General features: G+C 34.7%; 1 protein-coding gene and 1 pseudogene across 1 annotated transcript in view; one reads left to right on the forward strand and one right to left on the reverse strand.

Moving 5' to 3' along the window:
* The window catches only part of MSH3 (mutS homolog 3), a 186014-nt gene that overhangs the window by 69605 nt on the left and 101868 nt on the right, over positions 1-14541 (reverse strand). The window contains 4 exon segments of the mRNA XM_045999684.1: positions 1505-1621; positions 4075-4139; positions 9271-9439; positions 10189-10376. Of these exon segments, the coding sequence (XP_045855640.1) occupies positions 1505-1621; positions 4075-4139; positions 9271-9439; positions 10189-10376 (539 nt within the window).
* On the forward strand, positions 3737-3893 carry LOC123939451 (annotated as a pseudogene).

A 14541-nucleotide genomic window follows, 5' to 3' on the forward strand; every position in this document is an offset into this window, starting at 1 on the left:
CATAACTATTAATAAGTCCAAATATGAAACATTCCTGGAAGCAATGGCAAGGACACTTAAAAAAAAATCTCATAAAAAAACAAAAAAGGGGGGCGCCTGGGTGGCTCAGTGGGTTAAAGCCTCTGCCTTCAGCTCAGGTCATGGTCCCAGGGTCCTGGGATCGAGCCCCGCATCGGGCTCTCTGCTTGGCAGGGAGCCTGCTTCCTCCTCTCTCTCTGCCTGCCTCTCTGCCTAGTTGTGATTTCTCTCTGTCAAAGAAATAAAAATTAAAAAACAACAACAACAAAAAAAAAAAACAAAAAAAAACCCAAAAAAGGTGGAATTCTTGGGTGGCTCTGTTAATTAAATATCTGCCTTTGGCTCAATTCATGATCCAAAAGTACTGGGATCGAGCCCCCCGTCAGGCTCCCTGCTCAGTGTGAAGTCTGCTTCTCCCTCTGGCTCTCCCTCCAGCTCATGCTCTCTCTAATAAATAAATCAAATCTTAAAAAAAAAAAAAAAAAAAAAAAGGTGGGGGACTATTCTAGATTCAACCACAAAAGAAACATAATAACAAAATGTAATATGTGAAAGTTGAATAGAGCTTTCATTTAAAAATGGAGGGGGGTATGGGGCGCCTGGGTGACTCAGTGGGTTAAAGCCTCTGCCTTCAGCTCAGGTCATGATCCCAGGGTCCTGGGATCGAGCCCCACATCGGGCTCTCTGCTCGGCAGGGGGGCCTGCTTCCTCCTCTCTCTCTGCCTGCCTCTCTGCATACTTGTGATCTCTGTCTGTCAAATAAATAAATAAAATATTTTTAAAAATAAAAATAAAAAAATTAAAATGGAGGGTGGTAGAATTGACTCAATATTCCTTAAATTAATAATTTTTTTTAGATGTGATAATGGTCTTAAGATTATATAGTAGCATGTCCTTAGTTTTAGATGTATGCTTAATTAAGTATTTAGGGGTAAAGTGTTATAATGTCTAAACTGTACTTTAAATTGGTTCGGGAAAAAAGTGTATGAGAGAGATAAATGTGGCAAATGTTAAAACTTGATAAATCTAGGTGAAGAGTATATAGGTATTTATTTCAAATTTCCCAGATTTAAAATTCTTTAAGATAAAAAGTTACAAAGAAAATATTCAGGATGTAAAAAAATAAAAAAAATTTAAATGGAGATAATAAAAACAGAAGAACTAAACCATTCTTTTCCAACTATGAAAATGGTAAGCCTTTTTATAAGTAAAGGAAGTCCAAGGTGGCATTTCAGAAAGGGACTCTACCAAACATCCTCAGCAACTAAATATTAGTACAGTAACAATAAAGTATATTAGATCTCTCATTAAAGACTAAGATGAGCTTACATTTCAGTGGATTAAAAATAAAATCAGAGAACACATGTACTCAACTATTTTATGGCAGGTCACAAGCAGTAATCTCTACTTTTCTTTTTGATGGAAAGATTTTCCAGTCTATTTCTCATAGCAAAAAGTCAGATTATATTTTTCATTGTAAACTCACTCTAGAAAATCAAGCCATTCAGCACTGCAGTCAAGGACTAGCTGCTCCCGGAGCTGATTCAGATGTCTGTAATTTTCTACAATAAAAGGAGAGTGAAAACGGCTCACAGCTTTTGTGCTAGAAGAGGGGAAGAAACATAAAAAGGAAATCAAGGTTACTAAGGAATCACTAATGCCATCACTTCAGAAAATTAAAGTAGTTATTTATTATTCTCTGATGAACCTTGAAAGTAAATAGCTGTAAACACAGAACATTCTTTAATTATGGTGTTGAACTCTATTGATTCCAAAGACCTCTGTTGTAAATAAAGTACTTGGAGTTCATAGGACTTTGTTCAGGAGCTCTGAAATGCATTTCAAATTACATCTATATGGCAAAGTCAAAGTTTAGAATTTCCATTTCATAAGCAGAAGGCTTTTTTCTTTAAATTACACTAAATGAAAATGCTTGCTTATTAAAAAAAAGATCAGAAGCAAGTAAGTCTTGACAAAGCTGGATACACTGATGAAAGTCCTACTATTCTTTATGTTTTATACTTTTCTGTAGAATTAATGTATTTCAGTGAAAACAGAAAAATATAAAGAATTACAAAGAATAGTGATGCATTAATTCAGGAGGCAATCAAAGAAGAGGAATGTTTCATGATCTAGCTGTAGATTCACAGTGGCCCCAGAGGGAAACAAATAGGATGTGCTCCTCTCGTGGGCCTGTGCATCGTCTCTGCTCCTTCATCAAGAAGGTAGAGCACAACAGGGGATGTCACGGGTTCCCAGTTAAAAAAACCCGGACCAAGGCTCTAACACTAACCACTTACTTGCTACTTGTGTGACCTTAGGCAAATATAAGTGACCTTTTCTAAACATCCCTTTCCTCATCTATAAAATGGGAATAATGATAGTATCTACCTCATAGGTACTGTTGAGAGAATAAGACAGGGCTTAGCACAGTATCTATGTCCTATGTCCTTAGTCCCCAATGTTAAGAGTTGTTCTGTGGAGGTGGTGACTGCTACTGCTGTTGATGTTACTATTTCGATTGGACTTTTGAGAAGAGATCAGGGTTGAGTGACAGGCAGGTGATGAAAGAGGGTAATTACTATTCTTTGTTTGCTCCCAACTCCTGTCACAATTATGTTTAATTTGGCCAGTTATTGTACTAGGAGTGAGAATTTCATATTCAAAATCTGACTAATATTCTAGCTACACTTGTCAAGTTTACGACAGTCAAATGACAAAAATAATAATGAACCTCCTCAAAACCACCTTATTTATTCATTCAATTTATATCACTGAATGCTCAAAGGATGTTGATACTGATTTATCCTTTCTGTGTTGCATCTGAAATGTCATCTAGATTTCTAAGCAAACATATTCATCATAGCTTTCTCTTCTGACAAAATTCATTTAGTGAAACATTTCAGTTTCTTAGATAATTAGATGTACAATTTTAAATAATTTCTCTTCATAAAACATACTTCAATTAGTGAGCTGTAGGATAGGACAAAGTAAATAAAGAAAGCCTGTGAAGGAGAAAACAGCCTCTAAAATCAACAATATTAAAATCTCAGCTACAGCTTCCAAGAACACAGGAGAAAAAACAAAAAAACAAAAACCAGAAAAACAATGGTACCAGAGTTAAAGAAACCCATGACTGTGCCTTTAGAATCCTTTGATAGTGGCAATGGATACTCGTTTTTTCCTTCTAATTAAATTACAATCATTTACACATGTTAAAATTTTCTTCTATCCTTAAACACTAGCTACTATACTAGTCCCTCTTCTGCTTACTTAGGCAAATGTAACATTTTCGTCTCAAGTTCATGCAAGCATATAAGTAACAGTAGCAATAAATACTTCACAACAATACTACTCACAGGAGTATATACTTTGCTAATACCACTTCTGAAATGAGTCCCCTTTGAGAGATTAATGTCTAATCAAAGAGAAAAGGAGTCTCAATGTGGTTCACAAATTCTGTTTTTGATGAATTTGCTTTCATCAATTCATGATATAACTTACAAAAAAGAAGCATAAAGAACTATTATAATTATGTGCCATGGAAAGCATCAAGAATAAAGAAATGCACAGCTCAGTGAGGTAGAAAATGAAATTTTAGCTTCCTAAAAGAAATTTCAGGTATAGCACTCATCAGGAAGGAAATTTAAGCAATCAAATTAATCTTATAATTGAAGATTCCCCAATATTTTCTTTCATGTGTTTAAAGTGTACTCTGAGCTTTGCGCAGTGGCAGTATCGTAGCCAATGAGGTTTATCCGAGGCACGATCATTGCTAATTAAAGTGTACTCTGAGGTATAAGAATAAAATGGTAATTTACAAAACAGGAAAACAAATGTATACAAACAAGATACTCTTGGGAAAAAGTATTTTTAAACCAATGATAAAAAGAATTTAAAATAATTATTTTTTCGGCGAAAAGTTCCATAAGGAAACCAAAGAGAAAGAAATACTTTTTATGTCAAGGAGGTGGTTATCTTCATTCCAGTAGTGTACAGGTATACAAATGCCATTATAATTCACATTAGTAAGAAAAAATGTAATTTGAAACCCACCTTCCAACCTTAACCCAATCAGCCGGTATACAAGATACAGCAGAATTCTTTATTTCAATCATAAACTAAAAGAAATACAAATAAAAGTTAGATATTTAAATGATTAACCATTATTAAAGATTTCTCAAAATTGTGCTATAAGTTTAGTAAATACTATTCTAAACATTCAAAATAAATCCAGTATTGTTAATACGAAAGTTCATATATGTCCATACAACCAAATACCTCTAATTAGGGTTGCAATACTCGGGATAAAGTACAATGTGTACTGAGCAAAAGTTTGTAATAAGCATATAACTTGGCACTTTAATGCTTGTTACACTGTCATGGCCATTACCAGTGGTGATTTTTCTTTTTTTAACAGCTTCTTTCATTTCTTAGTACCACTTAAGAATTCTATTACTCAGTAATAAGACTGAAGTTCTACGTACATATAATTTTAAAATATCAATTATGATGTGCTATACCAGTTTCATATGTGGCCTATCCCCTATTCTGAACAAAAGAGGACTTATTGTCATAGTTTTTATCCACAGAACCCAAGGTCCCTAAGAATATCCTCATGAAAAAGCACTGATTTCTTCAGCTATTAAGGGAAGAAGAGATTTCTTCCCGAGAGTTTTCTTAAAGTTTTCACTTCTGTGAACCATATCTTTATAGAGCTGTGTTCTGCAAGCAAGCTTTTCTGAAATCAATCAGGAAGCAAGTGAAATCAACTGCGTCTATCATGCCTTTCCTTTTTAGCATTAGTTGTATATCATCTCTTCTTCCTGCTCACTCTCCTATATCACTGTAATGAAATTTAGTGTTTTATTTAAATGAATAAAGACACACACACTTATTTTATAGAGGAGGAAACCCAGAAGCTCTGTGGCTACCACTAAATTTGAGATGGCCACAGGAACTTTTTTATATATACCAGTTTTATAACATTTCTGGTATTTACAAGTATATATACATTAATATAATAATATGCATATTATTAATAATATTGGCCTATCTTTGAGTTTATTTTTCTATATAGTTTTTACACTAAAGTAAAACAGAAATTATTGGTTAAATTTAAGAATTTTCATCCTTAGAAAAAATTTTGGGACTCATAATGTCTTCTTGTATAGAGAGGAATTAATACAATTTCAAATCTGCCCCACCCAGTTAAACAGTGAAGAGTCAAGACTCTAAAAGAGCTCCCTTCCATTACAAAAACTGAGGAAAAACCCACAATATAAATATCATTGACAAGAAAGATAAAAGCACATTAAGACCATGCTAAAAAATTCTGCTTAAACATTATCTGTAAATGTCCTTCAAGAAAGGCATATTGATCTTTTTATCAAATAATTCTGAGAAGAGCTAAGCCTGCAGCAAACAGCAAAATGCAGGGCCGCAGTGGCTCATGAATACTTGGCAAGGACACATCTAGATCCACAGAAACGAACACAGAGCTCCATAGGAGTTACTGTGTAGGGAAGGCAGAAATTTGGAAAAGAAGCTAAAACTGCCTCAGTGGGATCACTGGGTGCCAGGTAGGCAGGCTTACTTCATCTGCCTTAACATCGCAGCACAGGGGACTGGATTAAAATCTGTGCTTTAGACACATCACAGATCACTTCTAGTCACGGCCCTTTAAAGCAGGCTGGGGAAGGTTTGGACCGTAATAGTTCAATCTGTAAGGATCAAGATAGGTCTACTTTAAAGACAGCAGATCCTCAAAGAGGTCATATGCAGAGCCAATACTCGATGGAAAAGAGAGTAAGAGTCGGGAAGGTCCCCATGGACCTCCTGCTTATTACACCCCTGGGGTTACTTCTTCAAGTTGGTGCTGGTCCTGTGTGTCCTCCTTGTCTCAGCTGGGTTTCTCTTCAAAATTGTCATCTACTAGCAGGTTTTTGTTTTTTATTTTTTTTCTCTTCTATACTGCCTAAGGAACAGGAAATTTTCTCTTTGCTTTTTACAAACATTCTAAGAATGAACAGACAAGGCCTTTTAAAACTTTTATTGCTACAGAAAAGGAAACTAAATTTGGAAATTCATGTGTATTTCAGAAATCTTAGAGAATTCTCATAGCACACTTCCCTGCTCTATAGTTCCTGACTTTGTTTCTTAGGTGTTGATGCAAGAAGTATGCCTTGATTTGTTCTAGCAATTTCTCATATACTGCTGGGATCCAATTCTATCCTGGTTAAAACATGTCAGATATTGTTACTCAAACCACAGCCTGTTGTATCACTGGGCTCGCATCATTGCTAAGTTTGCTTAATTCACTTCAGAAACTGCTCTCTGTTTTCTCCAAAGCACACTTACCCCATTCCTACTCTCCCTCTTTTCTTTCTTCTCTCTCAAAAATTTTCCAAATATTTTTTCTTTGGAAGTAAGATTTAATAGAGAATGCTTTTCACATCTTAAACACACTAAGCAGAATTTGGGTATTTTGCATGCTGTGAATTAATAAAATTTTTTTTAAAGATTTCCCCCAATATTTCTTCCCTTTTCCTTAAGAATACTACTACTTACCAATACTGCCTCAAATCTAAATACCACTCCATATTTGATTCATCAAAAAATGAATCTCTATATACACAAAATATGAGAAAAACTATCACAGAAGCAGTGAGCTAAGTTTCTGCTTTCATTATTTTCTTACAAATACTTTCAGAGTCAGCAATAGTAACACACATCTTATAGTATTCTAATGGGTACATAAAACTGGGAACAGGTGAAAAGGGAAAGTTGTCAAAAGTATCACTGGCTTGATAATCTACTTATTTTTACTAATAACAAAATCCATGTACTGCACTGGCCTGCTAAAACAGGTTTTCAAAAAAAATTATTACAAAGTTCTAAAATTTCAGAACAGAAGGGTATAAAATAAGAAGCACATAAAAAATAAGGGTTTTTTTCCTGCTTTCCTCTCTCACTTCTCAGATGTAATCATATTTAACAGAGTCTGTTCTTGATCCTTGTCTTTAAATAATTTGTTGATACCATTAGTACAATTTTTTAAGAGAAAATTTAACAATGCTGAATATCTATAATTCATTTGTTGTCTGAATAGAATCACTAATTCTCAAAAATGTTATAAAAGTGATTCTGTATTGATATACTATTCAATTTCTATAGGTTTTTTTAAGAATCAGTAAGAATTCATCCCACAGTTAATAACTAAGAAATTTCTTGCCTCAAACTCATCACCTTAACCTAATAAAGGTTAAGTAAAGAATAAGATAATTTATTTCCCTAATGATTTATAATCCAATTTCATCTACATTCTGAGCCTTTTCCTTAAACTTCACTGCCACACTGATTTAAAAAAGGGAAAAAAATCTAATCTACTATTCCATATGAATTCCTGATCAGTTTTCCCCATTTTTACTGTAAAACTACCAGCTGGATCCAGGGCTATCTTCCCAAGACTTCAGCTTTATTTTAGTTTGTTCTAAACTGAGTTCTAAAATGTTGGGTTTCATAAAATAAAAGCCAAATGTTGATAATCCTTGTGTTAATATTTGTGAGTGGCGTGAAATAAGGAACTGGTAGAAAGTCTGGAGTCAGGCAGGACTGGGCTTCTGACTTATGTAACTTACCCAACTACTCCAACCCTCAGTTTTCTTCACTACAAAATGAGAATAACCCCTTTCTGTGTTATTACAAATGCTAAATAATATGTGTGCAGTGCTTAGAACCATTCTAATCAAGTGCCTGACAAATATATTAGTAGTTACCATATCAGAAGAACATTTACGTGGGATTAACCTTTGATTACAACTCACTTTCATGTATTTTAACTCAGTTGGTCTTTGAGCAGTCTCACAACACAGGTGATTCGGCCTTGGTCACACAGCATGTACGTGGGGAAAGTGACACTTAGACACCCAGGTTTCCCTACTATAAAACCAGTGGTTACCAATTTTCTACTACATATCTTTTACTGTTATTAAGCAGTTTTGATCATCTCATTTTCAATATATAGCCTGGAACAGTGGTGCTAAGGTCACTTGTTTGTTTTGGAAGATCCAGACTGCATAGTGAAACTAAGTGATGCAATTAAATATTTGGCTGGGGGTGGGGGACAACTAAGTATAAATACTGTCAAATCATTTTCCTGTATATAGACTTCTATGTGGAATACACTGTGAAACATCTGCCTGAGTCCAAAAGATTTGAGTCCAAAAGACAGACTGACAATCTTATTAAGTCTTAATGCTATGGTCTATTAAATGGCACAAGATTAATAAATATTTTAATAAAGATTATATTCTGCTGTAGGGTTTCTTATTTCAAATAATTACATAAATCAGCAGTCTTTTGACTAAATATTTAAAGTAATGCAAATGTTTTAAGATTTTATTTGAAATTAAGCTCTTCCCCATGACAAAAATAAATCCTGAATAAAAAGTTCATCCACCCAATGGAAATTATTCATGAATTTCCTAATTTGCGATTTTAATGAAGTAGAATGTCTCAAATTCCCTCAGTTAGGATCTCTATATTTTATTAAACGTAAGATACAGAAGTAGCATGCCTTAAGACTCAAAATAAGACCAAAGGATACAACCACATTCAGAAAGCATATTTCTTCCTGATTCTCACTCAGATATTAATAATATCAAACTTTACACTGAAGTATGCATACCAAAAAACACGTTCTGAACAGCACTTATATTATCTCATGGAAGACTCACTAATTGTAGGTCTTCATTATAGCTTGGTTTTTTGGTTTGTTTTTTTTTTTCCTTGCTATTTGTTTTCTAGCAGCTATACTACCAACTTTGGAAGGAAACCCTGAGTTTCCGTCACTGTGTGATCCAACCTACACAGGTGGTTCACTCCATTATCATTTCATTCTCTGCAGGTCAGAGATCAAAGACTAACTTCTCTCTCCTGGATTTAGGTGAAATGAATCCTATAAGTAATTATTTACAAGAGTCATGTTTTCTATAATACAATTTCAACAAATAATACTAAAGCACATGTAACATCAAGTTGCATGATTTTACCAAGAAAGTAAACAAACACATAAAATACTGTTATTAAAATCATTCTTACCCACACAAAGTAGTACATCATATTTCCAAGGAATAAAAGAGAAAATCTGAAAACAAACTTTCATCCTCTCCTCAGATTTTTGTTTACATTTTAAAATAGCTTTTCTATTTGAGATAAATGGATGCAAAATAAAAGTATGTTTGACATTACCTCTTGTCCTGACACTGTCACATATTGTATAGAAGGATTTTTTAGTATTTTTCGTATTTCTTGCAAATGTATTTGGATCTTGTCTGTAACTTCTTGAATTTCATCTTTCCTCTTTTTTATTAAAGGGAACTCAGTAAGGTCTTTGAATAATTCAGTTTTATTTCCAGTCCTATAAAATGAAAAAAAATGCAGAAACATATACTGAAGCATGCTACCTATACCAGTTATCAATTATTTTTCCCAGCATGAGAAAAGACCAAAGGGTTGGGAATCAGGAAAACAAGGCTCTAATTCCAGCTCTGTCACTAAATATTTATGGGTTGGTTTCTTAATTTCTTTGAAGATAGACAAAATTATCCTAACATCATTTTCATTTTGCAAGTTCACGATTCCCATGGTGAAAATGAGAGATAAAATTAAATATCTGTTGTTCACCTATGAAGAAAATAAATATGAATGTCAATACTATCTTTTTTTCCCTTTTAATATAAAGCTCTTTGTGGAATGAACTGTAAAATGACTATCTTGTAAAGATAACTTTGCTTCTGAGGTTTCTAAATATAAGGCAGACTACCACTGGACATCTAGGAAATAAGGGTAAGATGCCATCTGACTCCCACTTTTGCATTAATAAACTGCTACTACTTGCTCTGCCTGGGCTTTATCTTTTCATCATCTGGTATTGTATCTGTCCTAGGTATTGTATTGTATCAGTCCTAGATAATGAACTGCCTACGTTTTGGATGGCAGAGGGTTACTTCCAGCTACCATGGACAGCCTTTGGCATCCCATATTTCTAATTTCAAGTGCAACTTCTACCAGTACCATGAGGGAAGCTTATGAATCCACACAACAAATGGCAAATCTGTTAGTTCTTCCTTTCCAGCAGTGACAGTGATCTAAGAGTCTACAACTTACTTGGCAGCTTGTTCATTAAGGATCCTTAAGTAACGCTCCACTGGACTAAGGAGTTCAGGAATTTCTAAAATAGATGTCTGCAGCAAGTCTGACCGAACGTGGGAATTAATAGCAGGTATTAATGCTTGAAATTCTGACTGCAGATGATACAGGGTTTTGACAATCAAGAAGAACTCTTGCGTAGAACACTGAAAAAATAAGTTTTTTTTGCTAAATAACAAGACATTTGAACATGAAGTTTAATTAGCAGTCTTTTAATTAGTGGTGTTTATTTTTTTAGTTAATGGTCTTTTTAAAGTTAGAATCAGAATTAAAGAAAATTTTAATTTATTCCATAAACTAGTTAGTTGAAATAAAGTATTGCTGATACCTACTAAAGTTAAACCAATAGTTCAAATACTTCATAACATTTTAAAACTCTAAAGAAAATAATTTGGGCTGGGGAGAGTAAAGCCAATAATTGTTCAATAATTTTTCATTTTAAAATACATTAACCATATAGCAAAAATGCAGTAAGCAATGTCAAAATTATAAAGGACAATTCTGGGGAAATAGCTGCAAGACATGTGAGGAATAAATGGCAAAATTCTTCCCATATAATGAGCTCTTCTTATAAATTGACTGGGAAAAAGATAAATAACCCAAAGAATAATGGCTAAGTGAACTGAATATGCAGCTCATAAAAAAAAAATGCCCAATAAGCACAATTAACTTCCCACATAATTAGAACAAGCAAATTAAAATGACAAGATAGCATTTGTCATTTAACAGAATGCCAAAGATTTTAAAACCTGGTAATAGCTAAGTCACACAGGGTATTAAAAAAAACATTTTTTATACAATTAGTAGAGGCATAACCTATTTGAAGAGTAAAGTGCATATGGCTTTTTGACTAAATAATTCCACTCTTAAAAATTAAACAAAAGCTATAACAAGTAGTAAAAAAGTATGTGTATCTGAATGTTTATAGTAGCACTATTGGTAATAATATTAAAAAGATGAATAGGAAACAAGTATCTTAACAACTGGGCTCTTATTAGGAAAAGCTCATACAATGTGATAGTATTTTTAGTGACAGCTAAAAATTAAGACATCTGTATATATGTATTGATGTACAAATCACACAGAACTTCATAATTTCAACATTATATTAAATACACATAGCATATATTTATACTATATACCATATGTGTATTTATACAGTAAAATTTCATTTTTGCTTCTTCATATTAAATGCATTATTCTACATAAATAAAAATATCTGGGAGGGCACACATGTTAATTTTAGTTATCTCTGGGTGGTATGTATTCTGGGGAAAAGTAGAGGAAAATGTTTTATTCTTTATTTCATACCTTTATACACAGGTTTGCAATTTTTAAAGAACTTTTTTTTTTTTTAGATTTTATTCATTTGGTAGACAGATCACAAGTAGGCAGAGAGAGAGGAGGAAGCAGGCTCCCCGCCGAGCAGGGAGCCCGACGCGGGGCTGGATCCCAGGACCCTGAGATCATGACCTGAGCCAAAGGCAGAGGCCTAAACCACCAAGCCACCCAGGCGCCCCAGGTTTGCAATTTTTAAACATGAACACAAATAACTTTTACTTCTGGAACTTCTGATAAAGAGAATAAGCTGAACATGTACATCTAATTTCACACTATCTTGAAACTACAGTCCAAGATTGTTTAAAAAGGCGTAAAACATCAAGAATAACTAGAAGACAAGACAATAGTAACAACATCTTGGAAACTATAAAGTAAATGGATGAGGGGGTAACTGACTTAGAAGATTCAAAAGACTAGCATTTTAAGCTGGCTGTGAGGAAAACTAGGACCCAACCTGAGTTACACCAAGAATCCTAAAAGACTCAGAAACTAGTGGCACAAATTATCTTTGGAAGTGGAGGCTGGGGGTCGGTGGGTGGGTAGAACAGATTGGTTACAAATGAATTAAGAAGCAATTATCCCTAGGGGCGCCTGGGTGGCTCAGCGGGTTAAGCCTCTGCCTTTGGCTCAGGTCATGATCTCAGGGTCCTGGGATTGAGCCCCGCATCCGGCTCTCTGCTTAGCAGGGAGCCTGCTTCCCCTCCTCTCTGTCTGCCTGTCTCTATGCCTACTTATGATCTCTCTATGTCAAATACATGAATAAAATCTAAAAAAAAAAAAAAAAAAAAAAAGAAGCAATTATCCCTCAATATTCTATCCATGCTACTGAGCAGCCACTATTTTCCTATCCAACAAAAGACTAATTATATTCTCTGGAGAAGGAAAAACAAAGAGTACCCGAACCATCTTCAGGCACACTGAAAGATGAGAATACTACCAAAAGCAAGGGATTAAAATAAGAGCAAATGGAGACTCCCAGTTGCCTCCATCTAGCTCCCAGAACATTGTTAGCCATTCAGGAGGCTAAAAGAGTCCCTGGGGAATCTCACAGGCCCAAGAGGAAAATTCTGAATATACTAAAGCAGGAATTCACCCCTAAAATGTATCAGCTAGTACACTGTACAATTCACCTCATATTTTGCAAGCCATATTCATCTAGAGACCTTCTTATCAGCATTTCAGCATTCCACTCTTTAAAAACGATCAGACATCAGATAAAAAATTCTACCATGAAATTTAAAAAAAAATCAATCAATCAATCAACAAATACTAGAGGGAATATAGCCTATATACGTAAAAGAAAAGGTCTTTAAAAAAAACTCAGTATTGGGGCACCTGAGTGGCTCAGTGGGTTAAGCTGCTGCCTTAGGCTCAGGTCATGATCTCAGGGTCCTGGGATCGAGCCCCGCATCGGGCTCTCTGCTCCGCAGGGAGCCTGCTTCCTCCTCTCTCTCTGCCTGCCTCTCTGCCTACTTGTGATCTCTCTCTCTGTCAAATAAATAAAATCTTTAAAAAAAAAACAAAACAAAAACAAAAATCTCAGTATTACTGTTGGTAGGACTGCAAGCTTGTGAAGCCACTCTGGAAAAACAGTATGAAGGTTCCTCAAAAAAGTTGAAAATAGGGCTACCCTGTATCCAGCAATTGCACTACTCGGTTTTTACCCCAATGATACAAATGCAGTGAACTGACAGGGCACCTGAACCTCAATGTTTATAGCAGCAATGTTCACAATGGCCAAACTATGCAAAGAGTCCAGATGCCCATCAGAAGATGAATGGATAAAGAAGTTGTGGTATACATATACAACGGAATACTATTCAGCCATCAAAGAAATGATATCTTGTCACTTGCAAGGATGTGGATCGAACTAGAGGGTATTACGCTAAGTGAAATAAGTCAATCACAGAAAAGACAATTATATAATCTCACTCTTATGTGGAATTTAAGAAATAAAATAGGACTACAAGGGAAGGGAGGGAAAAATAAAAAAAGACAAAAATCAAAGAGGAAGACAAACCATAAGAGATTCTTAATCATAAGAAACAAACTTAGGGTTGCTGGAGGGGAGAGGAGTGGGGTGATGGGATAAATGGGTGATGGACATTAAGGAGGAGGGCAAGTGACGTAATGAATACTGGGTATTGTGTAAGACTGATGAATCACTGAACTCTACTTCTGAAACTAAAAATAATACATTATATACATTATATGTTAATTAATTGAATTTAAATAAAAACATTAAAAATAAATATATAAACTTAAAAAAACAAATATCCTCACTTGGAGAATAATGCAACCATGAAATAAGAACAGGATACCTTTTTTTTTTTTTAAAGGAACATTCAGAGAACAGGATTCAATCAATTCGAATGAAAGAACTACAAAAAAGAAAGAACCAACAACTAACTCAGGAAAATTTCCCCGAACTTGGTCGCCAGATTGAAAGACTCAGTACAATGGATCAAAACAGAACCAAATCATGGCAAATCATCATGAAATTTTAGAACATTGGGGATGGAAAGAAAATGTTTCAATTTCTAGAAGGAGAGGAAAAAAAGTCACACCAAGAATCAGAAGACTATTCAACAAAAATAACTGAAACTAGAAGACAATGAAGTAACACAAAATTCTAAAGGAAAATAATTTATAGGCCAGAATTTTATACCCAGTCAAACTACCAAACTACCAAACAAATGTGAGTAGAAAACAAGACATTTCCAGGAGCGCCTGGGTGGCTCAGTTCAGTTAAACATGTGCCTTCAGCTCAGGCAGGCAGGGTCCTGGGATAAAGCCCTGTGTTGGGCTCCCTGCTCAACTGAAGAGCTATGAAAAGCCTTCTTCCCCTCCCTGCTGCTCATGCTGTCTTGCTCTATCTCATATAAAACATGTTAATCGACTATCATTAAACTTCAGGTCAGCAGCAGGGTATTAGTAGTTAAGTTTTGGGTGAGTCAAAAGTTATACATA

The sequence above is a fragment of the Meles meles genome, chromosome 3, assembly GCF_922984935.1.
Source record: "Meles meles chromosome 3, mMelMel3.1 paternal haplotype, whole genome shotgun sequence".
In the NCBI taxonomy this organism is placed as follows: Eukaryota; Metazoa; Chordata; class Mammalia; order Carnivora; family Mustelidae; genus Meles; species Meles meles.